This window comes from Oncorhynchus nerka, linkage group LG20 (assembly GCF_034236695.1).
Source record: "Oncorhynchus nerka isolate Pitt River linkage group LG20, Oner_Uvic_2.0, whole genome shotgun sequence".
In the NCBI taxonomy this organism is placed as follows: domain Eukaryota; kingdom Metazoa; phylum Chordata; class Actinopteri; order Salmoniformes; family Salmonidae; genus Oncorhynchus; species Oncorhynchus nerka.
The window spans coordinates 88,405,786-88,426,842 of record NC_088415.1 but is presented as its reverse complement, the minus strand read 5'-3'; the positions used below and the strand labels follow the sequence as shown (position 1 = coordinate 88,426,842).

Genomic DNA, 21,057 nt, shown 5'->3' with positions numbered 1-21,057 from the left:
ACTGAACGTGGACCTGTTAACATTACCAGTAGCCTATTTGCAAACGTTTGGTGGCACAGAAAAAGGATAGCAAATCATGTATTGACTAAATTCCTCTTGCCACTACGCTATGTCTGACTGGGTAAATAACTTTTTTATTTTTAGTTAATGTGGACAGTGATTCAGACTTGACCCAGATAAAGCAACAAAAAAAAAATAGTGTCAAAATGGCAATGCAGTTTTGACACTATAATTCAAGCTTGACTCACATCGATGCCACAGGCCGTTTTAAAACCAGAGAAGTTGGTTCTAAGGAGGAGCTAACCTTTTAAGATGGCGTCTCTTGGAGACAACATGTGCAGTTTGAGGGCTTTGTCTAGAAGGGATAAAGCTTTTGTCAAAATTGACTTTACATAGCAGGTTTAGGTGAAGTTATGCAGCAGGTTAGGAGAATTAGGTTAAGGTTAGCTAAAATGCAAGAAAGAAAAAAATCCCAACTAGACATGACCCTGATTGAGATACTCCAGGAAATGACATTGCCGTCTTAGTGCTGCCCTTAGCAACTAAATTATTCTCATAAACTTCTTCTGTGCGATTTACATCTGGTGTATTAGAAGCAATTATTGGTACCATAATTGTCTTCAAAACATTTTATTTACACAGATTTTTCCTTTCACTATAATGGGGATCCTGTTCTCGGCTGATGCCTGCAGTACCGTGGTCGGCCTTGAACTTCCGTGGCTTCAATGACTGGGCAGTCGTTCTCCCCTGACCCATACCGACTACTTCAAAACACATTCATGTAGTAGTAGGAGTAGGCTGTGTGAAGTGTCTTAGGCTACATTTAGACAGGCAGCCCAATTGTGATAATTGTTTTCACTAATTGCTATTTTGACCAATCAGATCAGCTTTGAAAAAGACGACCAATTAGTGGAAAACATCAGAATTGAGCTGTCTGCGTGAATGCAGCACTAGTAATCTAGTATTAGTAGACAGAGTCTGGGTTTAGACATTAAAGGCCCAGTGCAGTCAAAAACCTGATTCCCCCCCCCCCCCCTCTGTGTTTTATATACAGTGCCTTTGGAAAGTATTCAGACCCCTTGAATTTTACCACATTTTGTTACGTTATAGCCTTGTTCTAAATTTGATTAAATAAAATGTTTTTAAAAATCCTATAATCTACACACAATAATGACAAAGTGAAAACAGGATTTTCAAAATGTATTAAATACATAAATAAATGAACATACCTTACCTGCGTAACTATTCAGCCCCTTTGCTATCATACTTCAAAATAGAGCTCAGGTGAATCTTGTTTCCATTGATCATCCTTGAGATGTTTTCTACAACTTGATTGGAGTCCATCTGTGGTAAATTAAATTGATTGGACATGATTTGGACCGGCACACCCCCTGTCTTTATAAGGTCCCACAGTTGACAGTGCACGTCAGAGCAAAAACCAAGCCATGAGGTCGAAGGAATTGTCCGTAGAGCTCCGAGACAGGATTGTGTCAAGGCACAGATCTGGAGAAGGGTACCACTACATATCTGCAGCATTGAAGGTACCCAAGAACACAGTGGCCTCCATCATTCTTAAATGGAAGAAGTTTGGAACCACCAAGACTCTTCCTAGAGCTGGCTGCCCGGTCAAACTGAGCAATCGGGGCAGAAGGACCTTGGTCAGGGAGCTGACCAAGAACCCGATGGTCACTCTGACAAAGCTGCAGAGTTCCTCTGTGGAGATGGGAGAAACTTCCAGAAGGACAACCATCTCTGCAGCACTCCACCAAATCAGGCCTTTTTGGTAGAGTGGCCAGACGGAAGCCACTCCTCAGTAAAAGGCACATGACAGCCTGCTTGGAGTTTGCCAAAAGTTATCTAAAGACTCTCAGACCATGAGACACAAGATGAGAAACAATTTGAGAATGAGGCTGTAACGTAACAAAATGTGGAAAAAGTCAAGGGCTGAATACTTTTCAAAGACACGGTATATTTCCACACTGTGAAATTGAGAAAATTATTAATGTCCTTTTAGTCTAAGCGCTATTAGAAAATAAAGAAATTTATATGGTGGGATGGAGTTCTGATTTGCCTGGTGACATCACCTGCTTCTAGACCAATAGAAAAGAGTTCCAAACCTCTTTGCCAATAACATTTAGTTTTCTAGTTAACATGGTACCCGCAAAACACCAGTCTCAACGTCAACAGTGAAGAGGCAACTCCGGGATGCTGGCCTTCTAGGCAGAGTTCCAGTGTCTGTTCTTTTGCCCATCTTAATCTTTTCTTTGTATTGGCCAGTCTGAGATATGGCTTTTTCTTTGCAACTCTGCCTAGAAGGCCAGCATCCCGGAGTCACTTCTTCACTGTTGACGTTGAGATTGGTGTTTGGGGCTACTATTTAATTAAGCTGCCAGTTGAGGACTTGAGGCGTCTGTTTCTCAAACTAGACACTAATGTACTTGTCCTCTTGCTCAGTTGTGCACTGGGGCCTCCCACTCTTTCTATTCTGTTTAGAGCCAGTTTGCGCTGTTCTGTGAAGGGAGTAGTACACAGCACTGTACGAGATCTTCAGTTTCTTGGCTAACATAATTGCAAAAGGGTTTTCTAAAATTATAAACTTGGATTAGCTAACACAACATGCCGTTGGAACACGGGGGATGGTTGCTGATAATGGGCCTCTGTACGCATATGTAGATATTCCATTAGAAATCTGCTGTTTCCAGCTACAATAGACATTTACAACATTAAATGTCTACACTGTATTTCTGATCAATTTGATGTTATCTTAATGGACAAAAAAAATGTGCTTTACTTTCAAAAACAAGGACATTTCTAAGTGATCCCAAACGTTTGAACGGTAGTGTGTGTGTGTATGTATATGTGTGTGTATATATATATATATATATATATATATATATACAGAACTGACCAGTGTTTCTCCGCTTCTCTCTGCAGTAAATCCAGACTGTTCTGCAGTAAAGAGTGAAATCATTAACTCTTGATGGGGAGGAGAGTGAAGGACTATTAGGATTAAAGACACTGGGAAAGGAAGGACAAAGTTCTTATCTGTACAAAAGCTAAGACAACCAGTGAGCTCAAAGCACCATTGATGACTCGCACAGGGAAGAAACTTCACGTGTCGTGTGTGTGTGTGTGCAGTATGGGCTTTATCAGAGCAATACATTTAAAAAATATATATAGAAAAACACCTGAAATTTCCGAGAGGAGAAATTATTCAGGTGTTCCATGTGCAGTTAATGTTTTAAACAAGCCTAATAAGACAGAGAATTCACACAAGGGAGAAAGCAAATCGTTGCAAAGCACTTTGACTGTAATTACAAAATAGACCCGGCATATGAGAAGTCACACAGGGGAGAAATGCTTCTCAGTTCAAAGCTCTGTAAAGAATGCATATAAAGAGAGATCACACTGCACTGAATGTGACGAATCCTTCATAGCAGAGAGACACCTGGCCATTCATACATAGATTCACACAAGGGGGGACACAAGGTGTGCAATGAATCCTATTATTAGCAGTTTGGATAAGCATCAGAGAATGCACACAGAGAGAAACATATCAGTGTAAAGAATGTGACAAATCCTATAGATGTATGAGATTGCTGGTCGTTCATACGAAGTATCACACAGAGGAGAAATCACACAAATGTCCTGTGTGCAGTAAATGCTATTTCAGAGTCAGCGATTTTTCAAAAGTCATTGGGGAATTCACACAGGTGGAAAAGACGTGGCAAATCCTTCAAAGTGTGTAACCTATTGCTCAATCAATCAACATGTTATTAGTCACATTCGCCAAATACAACAGGTTTACAGTGAAATGCTTACTTACGAGCCCCTAACCAACAATGCAGTTTCAAAAAAATACGGAAAAGAATAAGAGATAAAAGTAACAAGTAATTAAAGAGCAGCAGTAATATATATATATATAGGACAGTGTGATTTCTCCTCTGTGTGATACTTCGTATGAACGACCAACAATCTCATACATCTGAAGGATTTGCCACATTCTTGCTGGTTGCTGGTACAGAGTCAATGTGCGGGGGGGCAGCAGTTAGTTGAAGAATCACACAGGGGGAAAAAACATGCTGCTGCAATGAATGTGGCAAATTGGTTCAGAGGAAAAAACCAAGTCTTAACAGGGCATATGAGGATTCACACAGGGGAGAGGCCCTATAAGTGCCTTATATGGGAGAAGTCCTTCATGTGTTCTAATGTTCTAAAACTCCGCCGGTTAACTCACTCTAAAGAGAAGACCTACTGCTGCCATGAATGTGGTATATGGTTCAAAACCAAGAAGTACCTGGACAGTCCTATGACGACTCACATAGGAAAGAAGAAATCGTACTGCTGCAGTGAATGTGGCAAATGGTTCAAAGTAAAGTAAAGTCTTTAACGGCGCACATGATGACTCACACAGGGTCGAAAACATTTTGCTGCCATGAATGTGGCAACGGATACCTGGATGTGCATATGAGGACTCACAAAGGAAAGAAACCACATTGCATGTAGTGAATGTGGAAAACACTACCATGAAAAGGCAAGTCTAACAAAGCATATGAGGACTCACACAAGGGGAGTAATCATATGTGTGACCTGCGTGTGAGAAAACGTCTTGTATCAGTTTCTGATCTAAGTCGCTGCATTTTTTTGCTACATCTGTGGCAAATGCTCACATGTGATCCCCCCCCAGAAAGAACATGGACATGAGAGAAGCACCACACACTGTCCATGTGTTTTCTGGAGGGATCCCATCTTATGTAGAGGCCAAAAATAAACTGAATGATTGAGTTGATGGGCAGCGAGTAGCATAAACACTTATGTGAACAATGCTTGGTGTAAAAGCTATTCCCAAAGTAAAAAAGTGTGTAAACAGAGCTATGGAGGGCACATACCAATCCACTGCAATTTGTCAGTCAAAAGAGGGAAAAGCTAATTATTATATCTGACACCTTAAGAGACAATTCCCCCCAGGTTAAAACTCTTGTTTGATTTTAGATGTGACAACTAGTTCAGGATTTGGAATTGTGGGAAAAGGTAGGGAAGTATGGTACACAAAAACATGTTTTTTTTTTGTCTGTACATTGCCCATTTTTTGTAACTTTTCTCAAAATGCACCTGTTTACATTTTAGCCATTATGCTTTATGTTGGTATCAATAAAAACACGTAAATCCCATACTGCTGTTTTTTTCTATAGCAAAGCAAGTCAGTGTCCCTATGATGGAATGTCACTCAGGACATCTGAAGCACTGAGTTATTTTTTGTCAACCTATTTTCAAATGAGAAAAGGCCTAGGATCTGGTTTCAATGATGGACTCTTGGTATAGAGGACCTTATCTACTTGAATAAAATACTAAATAGTAACTAGCAAGATGGAGATCAGAGTTTATTTTAAATTAGTGCATTTTGGAAGTGGCTAGTTTGCATCAACTACCTTCACTAAAATCGTGACGTTCTGGTATGTCTGCCTCGTGATTTGTTGGGAGAGTTTTTGTCACAATGTTCTGAACCTGACCCTTCCTGTTCAACGATTCCTACCCCCCCCCCCCCCCCTCTCTGTCATTTCTTCTTCTGTGGTTTTTAAATGTAAAGGTACTTTACCGCCACCAAATGGACTGGAGTGTGAACAAGAGACATGGAAGGTCTGTAGACCAGGGGTATGTATATTCATTAGTCAGATTCCTACTAATGAATACCTAGACCCTACCCATGAATCCCAACTCCCCAAGGAAACAAAATACCTAATTAAATATTACATCAACTGAAGGTTTCCTCAACAGTTCAATTAAACTTGGCTCTTCAATACTATTATTTCGTAGATCTACACTGAACAAAAATGTAAATGCAACATGCAACAATTTCAAAGATTTTGCTGAGTTACAGTTCATATAAGGAAATCAGTCAATTGAAATACATCATTAAGGCCCTAATCTATGGGTTTCACATGACTGGGTATCACATCACAGATACCTTAAAGGTAGGGGCGTGGATCAGAGAGACAGTCAGCATCTGGTGTGACCACCATTTATTTGCCTCATGCGGAACGGCACATCCCCTACTCACAAAGTTGATCAGGCTGTTGATTGTGGCTTGTGGAATGTTGTCCCACTCCTCTTCAATGGTGGTGCGAAGTTGCTGGATATTGGCGGGAACTGGAACACGCTGTAATACGCGTAGATCCAGAGCATCCCAAACATGCTCAATGTGTGACATGTCTGGTGAGTATGCAGGCCATGGAAGAACTGGGACATTTTCAGCTTCCAGAAATTGTGTTTAGATCCTTGCGGCATGGGGCTGTGCATTATCATGCTGAAACATGAGGTGATGGTGGCGGATGAATGGCACGATAATGGGCTTCAGGATCTCGTCACGGTATCTCTGTGCATTCAAACTGCCATTGATAAAAATGCTATTTTTGTTCGTTGTCCGTAGTTTATGCCTGCCCATGCCATTACCCCACCCACACAATGGGGCACTCTTCACAATGTTGACATCAGCAAACTACTCACCCACACGCCTGCCATCTGCCTGGTACAGTTTAAACTGAGATTCATCCGTGAAGAGCACACTTTTCCATCATGCCAGTTGCCATCAAAAATGAGCATTTGCCCACTGAAGTTGGCTACGACGCCAAACTGCAGTCAGGTCAAGACCCTGGTGAGGACAAAGAGCAACGCAGATGAGCTTCCCTGAGACCGTTTCTGACCATTTGTACAGAAGTTCTTTGGTTGTGCAAACCCACAGTTTCATCAGCTGTCATGGTGGCTGGTCTCAGACGATCTCGCAGGTGAAGAAGCCGGATGTGGAGGTCCTGGGCTGGCGTGGTTACATGTGGTCTGCGGTTGTGAGGCCGGTTGGACGTACTGCCAAATTCTCTAAAACCCTGACACAGCCTGGAGGTGTGTTAAGTCATTTTCCTGTTGCAAAACAAATTATAGTCCCACTAAGCGAAAACCAGATGGGATGGCGTATCGCTGCAGAATGCTGTGGTAGCCATGCTAGTTAAGTGTGCCTTGAATTTTAAATAAATCAGACATTGTCAACAGCAAAGCACCATCACACCTTCTCCATGCTTCACGGTGGAACCACACATGCGGAGATCATCTGTTCACCTACTCTGCGTCTCACAAAGACAGTGGTTGGAACCAAAAATCTCAAATTTGGACTCATCAGACCAAAGAACAGATTTCCACCGGTCTAATGTCCATTGCTCGTGTTTCTTGGCCCAAGCAAGTCTCTTCTTTTTATTGGTGTCCTGTAGTAGTGGTTTATTTGCAGCAATTCGACCATGAAGGCCTGATTCACGCAGTCTCCTCTGAACAGTTGATTTTGATATGTCTGTTACTTGAACTCTGAAGCATTTATTTGGGCTGCAATCTGAGGTGCAGTTAACTCTAATGAATTTATCCTCTGCAGCAGAGGTAACCCTGGGTCTTCCTTTCCTGTGGCGGTCCTCACGAGAGCCAGTTTCATCATAGCGCTTGATGGTTTTTGAGACTGTACTTGAAGAATATTGCCCTCATACCATCTTGGTCACCTAATCATCCCCAGGTTCCAATTCTCATTTCTCTCCCCTGTAACTATTCCCCAGGTTGATGCTGTAAATGAGAATGTGTTCTCAGCCAATTTACCTCTTAAAATAAGGGTTAAAAATAAATATGGTGTTTCACAATGATAATGTGTTACTATCCAGTAATGAATGTCCACAGAACTACTTTGCCCCATGTATGTTACACACAGAATAATGAACTGTTGTGAAAGCCACAAAATGTCAGCCTTTTTTCCCCAAATATGAATGACTGTATATTTGTTCAGTAAATGTGTTTAGAAAAAAAAGAACAAGTACAGCTTTTTTCCGGTAAAACTGCCCAGGAGGGCCCAATGTTCTGAATAAAGAGTACAGTAGGTGGCAGTGCAATATTGGTTACGACGTTTCCGCCAATGAATGAACAGAGACCAGTGTTTACGACCTTTTTACGACAAAAGGTTCTTTATTTCCCGTGTTTACATCCAAACCCTGTTCAATGCCAGAGATGCCCAACGCTATATAGTTGCAAATGCAAAAACGGCATCGGATGGAAGCTTTGAGAGACGGTTAGTTATGTTACTCTCATAGAAACTCATTCCTTGTCGAGATCTAGCATACATTTGGTGTATAATCTGGTCTGAAAACGTTATTCATACGCTCCATTGTTTACATTTTGATGGCACGTGTTTTGAGGGTTTGAAGTGTAAAGCAATTTTGATGTTCAGTTTGCATAATCTTACGAGTCTGATATTTAGAGGCATTTAAGTCACATTTACACCAACCAGCTGTAGTTATCTGTTGATATAGTAGAAATCCTAGAGAAATACTTGACCTGGAGGCGAGAGAAACGCACAGCTGTTTAGGCGAGGTGCTGGCAAGCGGAATGTAACGCTTGAAAAAGAAAAGTTGAGCCGCACACTCTAGGAGCTCAGATGCAATAATTGAATAACCTAATAACCAACGTTTCGACAGTCAAGCTGTCTTCCTGAGGGTATAATAACAAAATTGCGGGTCACTAGTTTATATAGTGTCAAAGGACACACATGTGTCTGTAATCATGGCCGGGTATGGCTTGATATCATTGGTTACTTTACAGATATAAATATAACATATAAAAAACATCAATGGATATACGATCATAGATTTGGCTATATAAGGCTACAAACATTTACAATGACTAGCAAAATCACAAGAACGGTGCTACGATGCTCCGAGATTCGTACTTTTAATTTGCGCTTCATTTGACCCACATCATTTTTTACCACAAGGACAAGTTATAAGATAAATAACTGCCTTAGTGGAGCACTTGGTAACAACAACTTTTTTTTTGGGGGGGGGGGGGGGGGGGATCTCTGTCCCTGTTTGGGTGTGTTTGAAGTATTTGTAAGTGCCATTGCATTGAGTGCAGCCATTACACTTGTGCAGGGGTATTTTGGGGTGGTACATCTTTGAACATCTTGGCCATGTTCTGTTATAATCTCCACCCGGCACAGCCAGAAGAGGACTGGCCACCCCACATAGCCTGGTTCCTCTCTAGGTTTCTTCCTAGGTTTTGGCCTTTTCTAGGGAGTTTTTCCTAGCCACCGTGCTTCTACACCTGCATTGCTTGCTGTTTGGGGTTTTAGGCTGGGTTTCTGTACAGCACTTTGAGATATCAGCTGATGTACGAAGGGCTATATAAATAATTTTGATTTGATTTGGTAAAATCAGAGCTTTTACCAATTGAGCTCTGAGATTTCTGCAAGAAAATACATTCCCGATGCTGTCATCGGATCTTAGAATTTTTCCTTGGACTACTCATAAGATACCTGCCAGGGTAGGCAGGGTAGCCTAGTGGTTAGAGCGTTGGACTAGTAACCGGAAGGTTGCAAGTTCAAACCCCCGAGCTGACAAGGTACAAATCTGTCGTTCTGCCCCCGAACAGGCAGTTAACCCACTGTTCCTAGGCCGTCATTGAAAATAAGAATTTGTTCTTAACTAACTTGCCTAGTTAAATAAAGGTAAAAAAAACTTTAAAAAGTAGGTCCTCCTGTCATCTCTGTTATCCAACTAACTGAATTTGTGTCTGCTGTAGGTCTCCCTCTCCCCCTATCATCTCTGTTATCCAGCTAACTGAATTTGTGTCTGCTGTAGGTCTCCCTCTCCCCCTATCATCTCTGTTATCCAGCTAACTGAATTTGTGTCTGCTGTAGGTCCCCCTGTCATCCAGCTAACTGAATTTGTGTCTGCTGTAGGTCTCCCTCTCCCCCTATCATCTCTGTTATCCAGCTAACTGAATTTGTGTCTGCTGTAGGTCCCCCTATCATCTCTGTTATCCAACTAACTGAATTTGTGTCTGCTGTAGGTCTCCCTATCATCTCTGTTATCCAACTAACTGAATGTGTGTCTGCTGTAGGTCTCCCTCTCCCCCTATCATCTGTTATCCAACTAACTGAATTTGTGTCTGCTGTAGGTCTCCCTCTCCCCCTATCATCTCTGTTATCCAACTAACTGAATTTGTGTCTGCTGTAGGTCTCCCTCTCCCCCTATCATCTCTGTTATCCAACTAACTGAATTTGTGTCTGCTGTAGGTCTCCCTCTCCCCCTATCATCTGTTATCCAACTAACTTAATTTGTGCTGGCTGTAGGTCTCCCTCTCCCCCTATCATCTCTGTTATCCAACTAACTGAATGTGTCTGCTGTAGGTCTCCCTCTCCCCCTATCATCTCTGCGTCTGTTGGTTCCTCCACTGCGGCTGGTGTCTGCAGCTCTATGGCAAGTTGTTCAGCAGAGAGACGTAATGGACTACGGGTTGGTGGAGGAGTTTGTCACCACTGTGTTGGAGATAGTTCCTGATATGATGAGTTACAGGGAGAGAGTCCAACTCATCATGGGGCTGCGAGCACAGGTGAGAGATGGTGCTGATTGGTGGAGATGAGGGAGTGGCCAGAGTTCCTCAACTCTTATCTCCTGAGGTGTATTCATTAGTGTGTACACCATAGTACCTTACCATATTCTATTCAGTTAACCCTAAGGGGTGTCTCAGGGGGAGTGGCCAGAATTCCTCAACTCTCATCTCCTGATGTCAGTGCTGAGTTTTTTTTGTTAACTTTTACTTCATCAGCTGGTTCTGGAGTTGTGTCGCTCTGATCACCTAGCCAACCCTGAGACCATCCAGCCACACCTGAACAGGATGAAGACCTGTATCATCACTCATAGGGACAAGGAGGTTAGTACTACCCAGTAACAGATCAAGACTTGTAACGCTGCTACTTAGTTGAATTTATTATGAGCTATCCATACTTGCTGTAGATTTCTGATCCAGAGGTGGAAGCGTCAGAATCAAACTTCCTGAAGCTGATTCAAACTCTGCTGGAAGACCCAGTCGAGAAGGAATACTTCTTTCAGGTCAGTTTTGTAACTAAGGAGCTGCTGATGATTTTAGATTTTATTTGATTAGGATCTCATTTAGTCCTCATTCTCTCTAATTTTCCAAGAATCCTTGATGAAGATGACTCCAGAGTGAATGCTTTTACAAGGAATTGAAACGTATTATTAGATTTTTTTAAAGTACTGAATATTGGGCCTCCCGAGTGGCGCAGTGGTCTAAGGCAGTGCTAGCTTTGCCACTAGAGTTTCTGGGTTCGAGTCCAGGCTCTGTTGCAGCCGGACGAAACCCGGGAGACCCATGGAGCAGCGCACAATTTGGCCCAGCGTCGTCCGGTTTAGGGGAGGGTTTGGCCCGGCAGGGATGACCTTGTCCCATCGCGCGCTAGTGACTCCTGTGGCGGGCCGGGCGCAGCGCACGTTGACACGGTCGCCAGGCGAACAGTGTTTCCTCCCACACATTGGTGCGGCTGGCTTCCTGGTTAAGTGATTGTGTCAAGAAGCAGTGCTGCTTGGTTGGGTTTTGTTTCGGGGGACGCACGGCTCACGACCTTCACTCTCCCAAGTCTGTACGGGAGTTGCAGTGATGAGACAAGACTGTAACAACCAATTGGATACCACAAAATTGGGTAGAAAAAAGGCTAAACGTTTTTTTTTTTTTTAAGTACTGAAAAAAGTACTGAATTTCCTCTACTTGTTTGTTTCTTAGAGTGTGTTTTCAGAGGAATTTGGCCCCAAGTATAACTCAGCACTGCAGACTCTGGTGTGGGAGTTCCTCTCCAGGCTGGAGAAGCTGCTTCCAGCACCAACCCTTCAACAGGTACCATGCTAACATCTGATTACCTTCAACAGGGACCATGCTAACATCTGATTACCTTCATCGGGGACCATGCTAACATCTTGTTACCTTCATCACGGACCATGCTAACATCTTATTACCTTTATCGGGGACCATGCTAACATCTTATTACCTTCATCAGGGACCATGCTAACATCCTATTACCTTCAACAGGTACCATGCTAACATCTTATTACCTTCATCAGGGACCATGCTAATATCTTGTTACCTTCATCAGGGACCATGCTAACATCTTATTACCTTCAACAGGTACCATGCTAACATCTTATTACCTTCATCACGGACCATGCTAACATCTTATTACCTTCATCACGGACCATGCTAACATCTTATTACCTTCATCGGGGACCATGCTAGCATCTTATTATTTTCATCAGGGACCATGCTAACATCTTATTACCTTCATCAGGGACCATGCTAACATCTTATTACCTTCAACAGGGACCATGCTAACATCTTATACCTTCATCAGGGACCATGCTAACATCTTATTACCTTCAACAGGTACAATGCTAACATCTTATACCTTCATCAGGGACCATGCTAACATCTTATTACCTTCATCAGGGACCATGCTAACATCTTATACCTTCATCAGGGACCATGCTAACATCTTATACCTTCATCAGGGACCATGCTAACATCTTATTATCTTCATCAGGGACCATGCTAACATCTTATTACCTTCATCAGGGACCATGCTAGCATCTTATTATCTTCATCAGGGACCATGCTAACATCTTATTACCTTCATCAGGGACCATGCTAACATCTTATTACCTTCAACAGGGACCATGCTAACATCTTATACCTTCATCAGGGACCATGCTAACATCTTATACCTTCATCAGGGACCATGCTAACATCTTATTACCTTCATCAGGGACCATGCTAACATCTTATTACCTTCAACAGGTACCATGCTAACATCTTATTACCTTCATCAGGGACCATGCTAACATCTTATTATCTTCATCAGGGACCATGCTAACATCTTATTACCTTCAACAGGGACCATGCTAACATCTGATTACCTTCATCGGGGACCATGCTAACATCTTGTTACCTTCATCACGGACCATGCTAACATCTTATTACCTTTATCGGGGACCATGCTAACATCTTATTACCTTCATCAGGGACCATGCTAACATCCTATTACCTTCAACAGGTACCATGCTAACATCTTATTACCTTCATCAGGGACCATGCTAATATCTTGTTACCTTCATCAGGGACCATGCTAACATCTTATTACCTTCAACAGGTACCATGCTAACATCTTATTACCTTCATCACGGACCATGCTAACATCTTATTACCTTCATCACGGACCATGCTAACATCTTATTACCTTCATCGGGGACCATGCTAACATCTTATTACCTTCATCGGGGACCATGCTAACATCTTGTTACCTTCATCAGGGACCATGCTAACATCTTATTACCTTCAACAGGGACCATGCTAACATCTTATTACCTTCAACAGGGACCATGCTAACATCTTATTACCTTCAACAGGTACCATGCTAACATCTTATTACCTTCATCAGGGACCATGCTAACATCTTATTATCTTCATCAGGGACCATGCTAACATCTTATTACCTTCATCAGGGACCATGCTAACATCTTATTACCTTCATCGGGGACCATGCTAACATCTTATTACCTTCATCAGGGACCATGCTAACATCTTATTACCTTCATCACGGACCATGCTAACATCTTATTACCTTCATCGGGGACCATGCTAACATCTTATTACCTTCATCGGGGACCATGCTAACATCTTGTTACCTTCATCGGGGACCATGCTAACATCTTATTACCTTCAACAGGGACCATGCTAACATCTTATTACCTTCAACAGGGACCATGCTAACATCTTATTACCTTCAACAGGTACCATGCTAACATCTTATTACCTTCATCAGGGACCATGCTAACATCTTATTATCTTCATCAGGGACCATGCTAACATCTTATTACCTTCATCAGGGACCATGCTAACATCTTATTACCTTCATCGGGGACCATGCTAACATCTTATTACCTTCATCAGGGACCATGCTAACATCTTATTACCTTCATCAGGGACCATGCTAACATCTTATTACCTTCATCAGGGACCATGCTAACATCTTATGACTTTCAGCAGCATACTGTCATAAAAGTTGTTTTTAAAATTTACTGTACATAAATATTTGTCCTTAAATGACAAATGCTCTTTAAGTGAATTACTAGATGGTTATAACAGAGTGAAAGTATGCATAAAGACACATTTCTTAAAAGGTACCACATGTGTTTTTATGTTATAATACAACATGGATACATTGGTCTTTTTAAAAGCCATTCTCTCTCTTCCCATTAGACGGCATCTTGGTTCCTACCTGACCCCTCTGTCCTGGAGGAGTGTGTGCAGTGTGTATCCCACCCTCAGCCTTTGAAGACCCTTCTCCAGCACCACAACAACACATGTGGACATGTAGACACCAATGGTAGGAGAAATAGACTTTGGACAGGAAATAATGCTTTTTCTGGACCCCTCTTCCCGACAGCTGAAGGTCCCGAAGCTTCTGCGCATGTGGGGGATTCTTTACTTTACGCACAGTCTCTGCTCTAACTAGTAGAAAACCTCCCTTCACTTTGGACAGGAAATAATGTTATCAGATAGCCTATAACATTTTAATGTTTGGCTTTAATGGTTTAATATTGACTTTTTTTCTTCTTCTACTGTCTTCTGCTCTACTCGTACTGTCGTCTGCTCTACTCGTACTGTCTTCTGCTCTACTCGTACTGTCTTCTGCTCTACTCGTACTGTTGTCTGCTCTACTCGTACTGTCGTCTGCTCTACTGGTACTGTCGTCTGCTCTACTCGTACTGTTGTCTGCTCTACTCGTACTGTCTTCTGCTCTACTCGTACTGTCTTCTGCTCTACTCGTACTGTCTTCTGCTCTACTCGTACTGTCTTCTGCTCTACTCGTACTGTCTTCTGCTCTACTAGTAGAAAACCTCCCTTCACATTTCTGACTGTCAGACGTGAATGACAATTCTTAATGTTTTACCAGTGCAACGGCCGTGCAGCATCTCGGCATACCAACCATTTCATCTCAGAGTTCATGGAGATATGCATTTAGATCTTCTTGAGTTGCACAGTGTTGTTTTGAATGAAGTAGCCTACAGTGAGCATTATATTATGCTTAGTAACGTTATACTATGCTATTATATTTGGTTGTATTATGTACAATACTATCATTATGTGATCTTGCAGACATTTGATTCAGACTTTGATTTAACTTGATTAAACAAGCACAATTCACCAGATCATCCTGTTCTCTAGGAGTAGAGGAGAGACATCCCGCACATGCACAGAATCTTCTGGACCTTTAGCCGTCGGGAAGAGGGGTCTAGAAAAGTCAGATCTGCAATATGAGGATATAACATGTTAGCCTTTATATATAGACTTTTCTTGTCATCCTGTCCTCAGGTCTGTTTTCTGGCGACAATCAAATCCCAATCGAAGCTGACCCAGAGGTCCAATCAGAACCTGTGCAGCAATGTATGAGCCATGTCTCATCTGACAATGAGTCAGACATGACCCCTTTGTTGGAACTGGGGATTGATTCAGACCGAATTGTGCACAAAGGGGTGGAGCCTGTGCACAAAGTGGTGGAGTCTGCTTCTTTAGAGGTAGGGCATATATACAATGAAACTACAGAGAAAAATATTAAACACAACACACCAGGTAAAGAGCTCGCAAAATATATGCAAAATAATACATATTTTCACCACCTTAACACTGACAGTGGGCTGAAAATCCAAGGAAAAGCCCACAGCAGCCAACAGGAAGTGCAGGACATTTCTAGTTTATCTACTTCCTGTCGGCTCCATCAGCCAACAGTGCAGCTGCACAGACTTGACATTGCTGATATGCTTTTACCTGTGACGGAGGTCTATTCAACACCGAGGAGAGAGAGGCTTCAGATTGACAAAGTGGGATCCCAAGGACAGAGAAGAGGACAGGTCATATCACAAAAGAGTGAGAGGAATATCAATGAAGAGCCGTCTGATGGTCAACCTCAGTATTCTCTGGCCCCTGACCCATCCCTTACCACAGGGCAGCCTAAAAGAAGCAAGCGTGTCAAAATATGCTCCTTGTGTGGAAAGACTTTCAGCGAAGCAAAGGATTTGACGGCACACATAAGATGTCACAATGAGCAGAGCCCTGCCAAGTGCCCCCAGTGTGGACAAGACTTTGAACACCATGAGGACTTACAGAAACATCAGCAGAATGTGTGTGAGGCGGCAGCTCAACCTGAAGAGGACAACATGTCTACGGCATCTTTTAAGGAGGATAACATGTCTACGACATCCGTGGAGGATCAGACGGAGCTAGCATGCACGGAGCTATCAGAGTTGTCCAAAGCCAGGACATGCCGTGTGTGTCATAAAACTGTCTATAGTAGAAATTATTTGAGAAAGCACCTGAAATCCCAACACGGTCAACTCCTGAAGATACACAAGAAACACAAAACGTTTTTCTGTTGCTCTTTGTGTAATAAGACATTTGGATGCAGAAATGATTTAAGAAAGCATCTGGAATCCAAACACAGTCAACTCCTGAAGATGCATAAGAAACACAAAAGTATTATCTGTTGCATTATGTGTAATAAGTCCTTTGATCTTTCTGAGCCAAACAAGTGTGAGGTGAACCAACAGCAACTCCCCAGGAAGGCACACCCAGAGGCCAACACACTTATAGCTGCAGTGATACCACAGCCCTCAAGCACTACATCCCAGAACCCAACAACCTCCAATGCTCTGCCCATTCAGGCACAGTTCTACAATGACTACAGAACATGTCTTTTGTGCAATGAAACTTTCGATACCGCAGAGACCATGAGAAAGCACCTAAGATTTCAACACAATATACTGTCTTACTTGTGCCACGATTGTGGGGAAAGTTTCCCAAGCAAATTAGATCTTCAGAAACACTCAAAGAATTGTTTGAGTATTCCAGATTCAAGAAAATGTAATGAGTGCAGGAAAATAACTCCTCAAACAACGCAGCCGCAGGCAAACATTTGTCAGGAGATTAACCAAAGACAACAGCAACTACCTGCAGGGGGAAATGAGATGGAGATCCCTCAGTCCTGCAACACAGACGTTAACTCCTTAAATGACTTGCAGCAATGCCAGCCAAATGAGTGTGAGAAGATTCACTTTCAGGGAGGACAGCAAGACTGGAGTGAGGAGGTTGATCCAAACCAGCATCCAGAGGAGGTTGATCCAAACCAGCATCCAGGGGAGGTTGATCCAAACCAGCATCCAGAGGAGGTTGATCCAGCCGACAGAAGCAGTTCTCCGATTCCAAGGGAGAATGGGACAGATATTCCCCAGAGCCATAGCACTTCACCCCAGAACCCAACAACCTTCGATGCTCCCCCCACTCAGACGCAGCCACTTGGCATCTCTCCCCCAGCCTCGCTAAAATCTAGAACATGCCCTTTGTGCTCAAAATGTTTTGCTTATAAAAAGACCATGATGCAGCATCTGAGACGTCATTCACAGGGTCAGGGACCCTTCATGTGCACCATATGTTCCAAGAGCTTTGGTACCGCCAGCGATTTGAAGAGACATCAGGGAATTAAGAGCGGTTGTGGGCCAAATCATCGTAATCTCGTCGTACCTGAGAATGTTCCCACGGAACAAAAAACTGTCTTCTCCTGCCCCCATTGTCAGGGACAGTACACGAGTGAAAAAAAAATGAAAGCACACATGGTATGTCACACAGGAGATGGGTTCACCTGTAGGTTTTGTGGCAAGATATTTGCTGAAGATAAGAAATTACGCAATCATGTTCGTTCTCATATTGACAGACGACATCTGTGTGACACATGTGGTAAAGATTTTACATCTCTGTCTAACTTGAAAAAACACACACTTGTACACACAGGAGAACAGCCGTACATTTGCCCAGACTGTGGCAAAAGTTTTAGTCTGAAGGGTAACCTGAAAGTCCATCAACAGAGTCATACAGGAGAGCGGCCATTTGCGTGCACCATGTGTACAATACGCTGTTTCACTCAGACTCATCTAAAACGGCATATGTTGAGGCACACAGGAGAGAAGCCTCATAAGTGTTTGGCTTGTGGGAAGACATTTCAACGGAAAAACACATTGAGGAAACATCAGCAAGATTTGTGTTCTTAGTTCTTGGCTTTGACACACTGCCTTCTTGAGATGCAGACTCAGTCATACTTTTTTTTTCGCACAACATTGATAACATTTAGTTGATGGCATTAATGGCTTGCAATTGGTTGTAGGTTCTAGTCAACAGACCAGTAGGCATCCATCTTTTGCTACATTAACTTTTTGCCTATTTGTAATATCTAGCAGTTGTGTGTGTGTGTGTGTGTGTAAAGGATATTGTCAATGGGTTGCTGTACAATGCTGACAGAAAAATAATATATATTCTGTTTTGTGTCAAATGTTGCCTTTTTTTCTGTCAGCATTGTACAGCAACCCATTGACAATATCCTTGACAAACTGTAAATGTACCGTAAGTCTACAAGAGAGATTGAAATAAGCACAACATAGGTAGACCGTATGCATTTTTTATGTAAACAAGTATACATTGTCACCCCTACATTTTGTTATTGTGTTTAACAATGCTCATGTGCTGTGACCTTATTTACTATTATGTATTGATTTCTTCTTCAGTCTTTATGCAATGTGCACTGCACAGAACACAGGAAGTATAATAACTGAATTATTGTCATGTTTGTGTCAGTTTAATCCTGTAAGGGATTGCCAACTGGCAATTTGACACACAAATAAAATGTCATTCACCACAATCTGTTAGCCTTTTTCCCCACACAACTCTGCCCAGGAGGGTGCAATGTTTTATACATTTTCAGATGGAAATGTGACTGTCCATTACACTGTCTGCCCTGTCCTTTCCTTGTGCTTGTACTGTCACAGTACAGTAGGTGGTAGTGCAACGTTGGTTACAACGTTAAAGCCAATTAATGAACACAGACCAGTGTTTACGAACTTCTTACAAACAAAGGTTCTTTATTTCCTGTGTATACATCCACCCGGTCCGTGCTATCTGGGATCCTTGGGACGACTCTAACCCCCCCATTGAAGTAGAAATGTATAAAATGGTAAGGGTTTAGGTGTTGTGCTCCCGAGTGGCGCAGCGGTCTAAGATACTGCATCTCAGTGCTAGAGGCGTCACTACAGACCATGGTTCGATTCCAGGCTATATCACAACTGGCCGTGATTGGGAGTCCCATAGGGCGGTGCACTGTTGGCCTGGGTAGACTGTCAATGTAAATTAGAATTTGTTCTGAAACTTACCTGCCTCGTTAAATAAAAAGGTTCGGTAGAGTTTAGGTTAGGGACATCCCAAGGATCCCAGATAGCAAAAGACCCATCCAAATCCTGCTCTATAGCAGACATGCCAAACACCTATAGGGGCAAGCAGTGTGCAGGGGGACATGAGACAAAGAATGCGTTGTATTGGTGGAAAAAGTTGTGTGTGTTAACTGTAGGGGTACACATGGTACCCCTTATATATTGAAAGGTTTCTAGTTTGCTCAGTTAATTTAATCAATTTCTTTATTGCTCTAAATCGAAATGTTATTTTGCCCATTTCTTTTTTCTGTCTGGATAACTCATAGATGGTGGACAATCTATTCCTAGTATTTACTGAATGTCTGTCTCTTACCAACTGAATACCATTGTGAATAGAACTTGGCCGTTTTAAACAATGTATATCATAAAATAAGATAAGCATGTTTTTTTTTAATTATCTTGTCGATTGATGACCAACCAAGAACATTGCGCATGACTGCAACAGAAGAACCATATCTCTGCCTTAAAACAATCCTTGCTGCTTTATTCTGTGCATTCTGCAGCCTCCTAACTTCACATGATGATGCATTTCCCCAGACCACCGAACAATAGTTCACTTGACTCTCAACCAATGCCTTGTGTTATTTGCTGAAGGATTTTCCCTGGTAAATATTTAGCTATCCTTCTGATCATGCAGGCTGTTTTAATATTTTTTTTACATAGATTAGTTATTTGAGATGACCATGATAAGCAGTTGTCTAGCTGCACTCCCAGTAGGTTGGTTTCTGCCACTTCTTCAATTTGTACTCCTCCCATACTTAATTGTATCCCATGCTGTTTTGGCCTTTTCCTAGTTGAACAGACCAACATAACTTTGGTTTTCTTGGTGTTTAAAGCAAGTTTGTTTTGGAAAACCCATTTCCTGATAATCTCCAAATCTCCTTGCAAATCTTGCTGTACCTGTTGAACCGATTGTCTTGCTGCATAAATTGTAGTATCATCTGCAAATATAGTAGCTTGAGTTTCAACCAAGGCATAGGGAAGGTCAGGTCGTTGGTGTATATTAAGTAGAGAAGTGGCCCAAGGCAGCTGCCCTGCGGTATTCCACAGTTTAACACATTAGGGGAAGAAAATGAACCATTGATATAGGTAGACTGTTTCCTGTCAGTTAGATATGACTGTACCCAATTCAATGCTACTTCCTTAAAACCATAATGCATTAATTTTGTCAAAATAATTTCATGATCCACTAAATCAAATGCTCTGCACTGAAATCTAAAAATAGTACACCTACAAACCTACCATTATCCATAGCATTGAGCCACTGGTCAGTCATGTCAACCAATGCAGTGGTAGTGGAAGAGAAAGGCAAGTTGCTGAGAGAAAGGCAAGTTCAGGTTGCCAGGATCAGAGTAGTGCAGAAGGTGTGGTATGCTGAGCCAGTGAAGAGAGTAGTAGAGGAAGATGGGTCCAGGGTGAGGGATCCTAAGAGGAGCCCTGTGAGTAGGCCGAGGCCAATAGTGAGTGAAAGGAATAACATGTGCCTCCAGTAAGTTTTTTTTTTGTTGGGGGGGGGTTCATGGTCATGGTTGTCAACTGTACCACAGGAATGGAACTTAAATCACAGAGGATAGATGTTGTGGTGGCAGCTGCAGAGAAGTACTTGGGTGTATGAGATTTTACTGCAGAAGAGTTACACAATGTTTTGAACGATAGTGTCCTGTCTTCCAAGGCTGCTGGCCTGGAGTAGGATCAGACAGGGCCAAAGTAGTGGAATAGTGGTGAGGTTTTAGTGGGTGCAGTGTTAGTTGGTATAGTGGTCAGGTTTTAATGGGTGCAGGGTTAGTTGGTATAGTGGTGAGGTTTCAATGGGTGCAAGTGTAACCGATGTGAAATGGCTAGCTAGTTAGAGGTGGTGCGCGCTAATAGCGTTTCAATCGGT

At 42.3% G+C, this 21,057-nt stretch overlaps 1 protein-coding gene across 1 annotated transcript; it reads left to right on the top strand.

The window, feature by feature from the left end:
• Positions 1 to 8,000: 8,000 nt before the first annotated feature.
• LOC115103358 (zinc finger protein 271-like) lies at positions 8,001 to 18,610 on the top strand. Its single transcript, XM_065005951.1, has 7 exons — positions 8,001 to 8,089; positions 10,208 to 10,410; positions 10,627 to 10,731; positions 10,815 to 10,910; positions 11,599 to 11,709; positions 14,125 to 14,251; positions 15,241 to 18,610. The coding sequence occupies exons 1-7, from the start codon at positions 8,053 to 8,055 to the stop codon at positions 17,964 to 17,966; spliced, it is 3,405 nt and encodes a 1,134-aa protein (XP_064862023.1). The 5' UTR covers positions 8,001 to 8,052; the 3' UTR covers positions 17,967 to 18,610.
• The last annotated feature ends 2,447 nt before the right edge of the window (positions 18,611 to 21,057 follow it).

Excerpts from the sequence above, each read along its gene's own strand:
- LOC115103358 (XM_065005951.1), top strand. The coding sequence starts at position 8,053 with ATGCAAAAACGGCATCGGATGGAAGCTTTGAGAGACG. Across the intron at positions 11,710-14,124 it reads CAGCACCAACCCTTCAACAG|ACGGCATCTTGGTTCCTACC; the intron begins GTACCATGCTAA and ends TCTTCCCATTAG. Across the intron at positions 14,252-15,240 it reads TGGACATGTAGACACCAATG|GTCTGTTTTCTGGCGACAAT; the intron begins GTAGGAGAAATA and ends TCCTGTCCTCAG.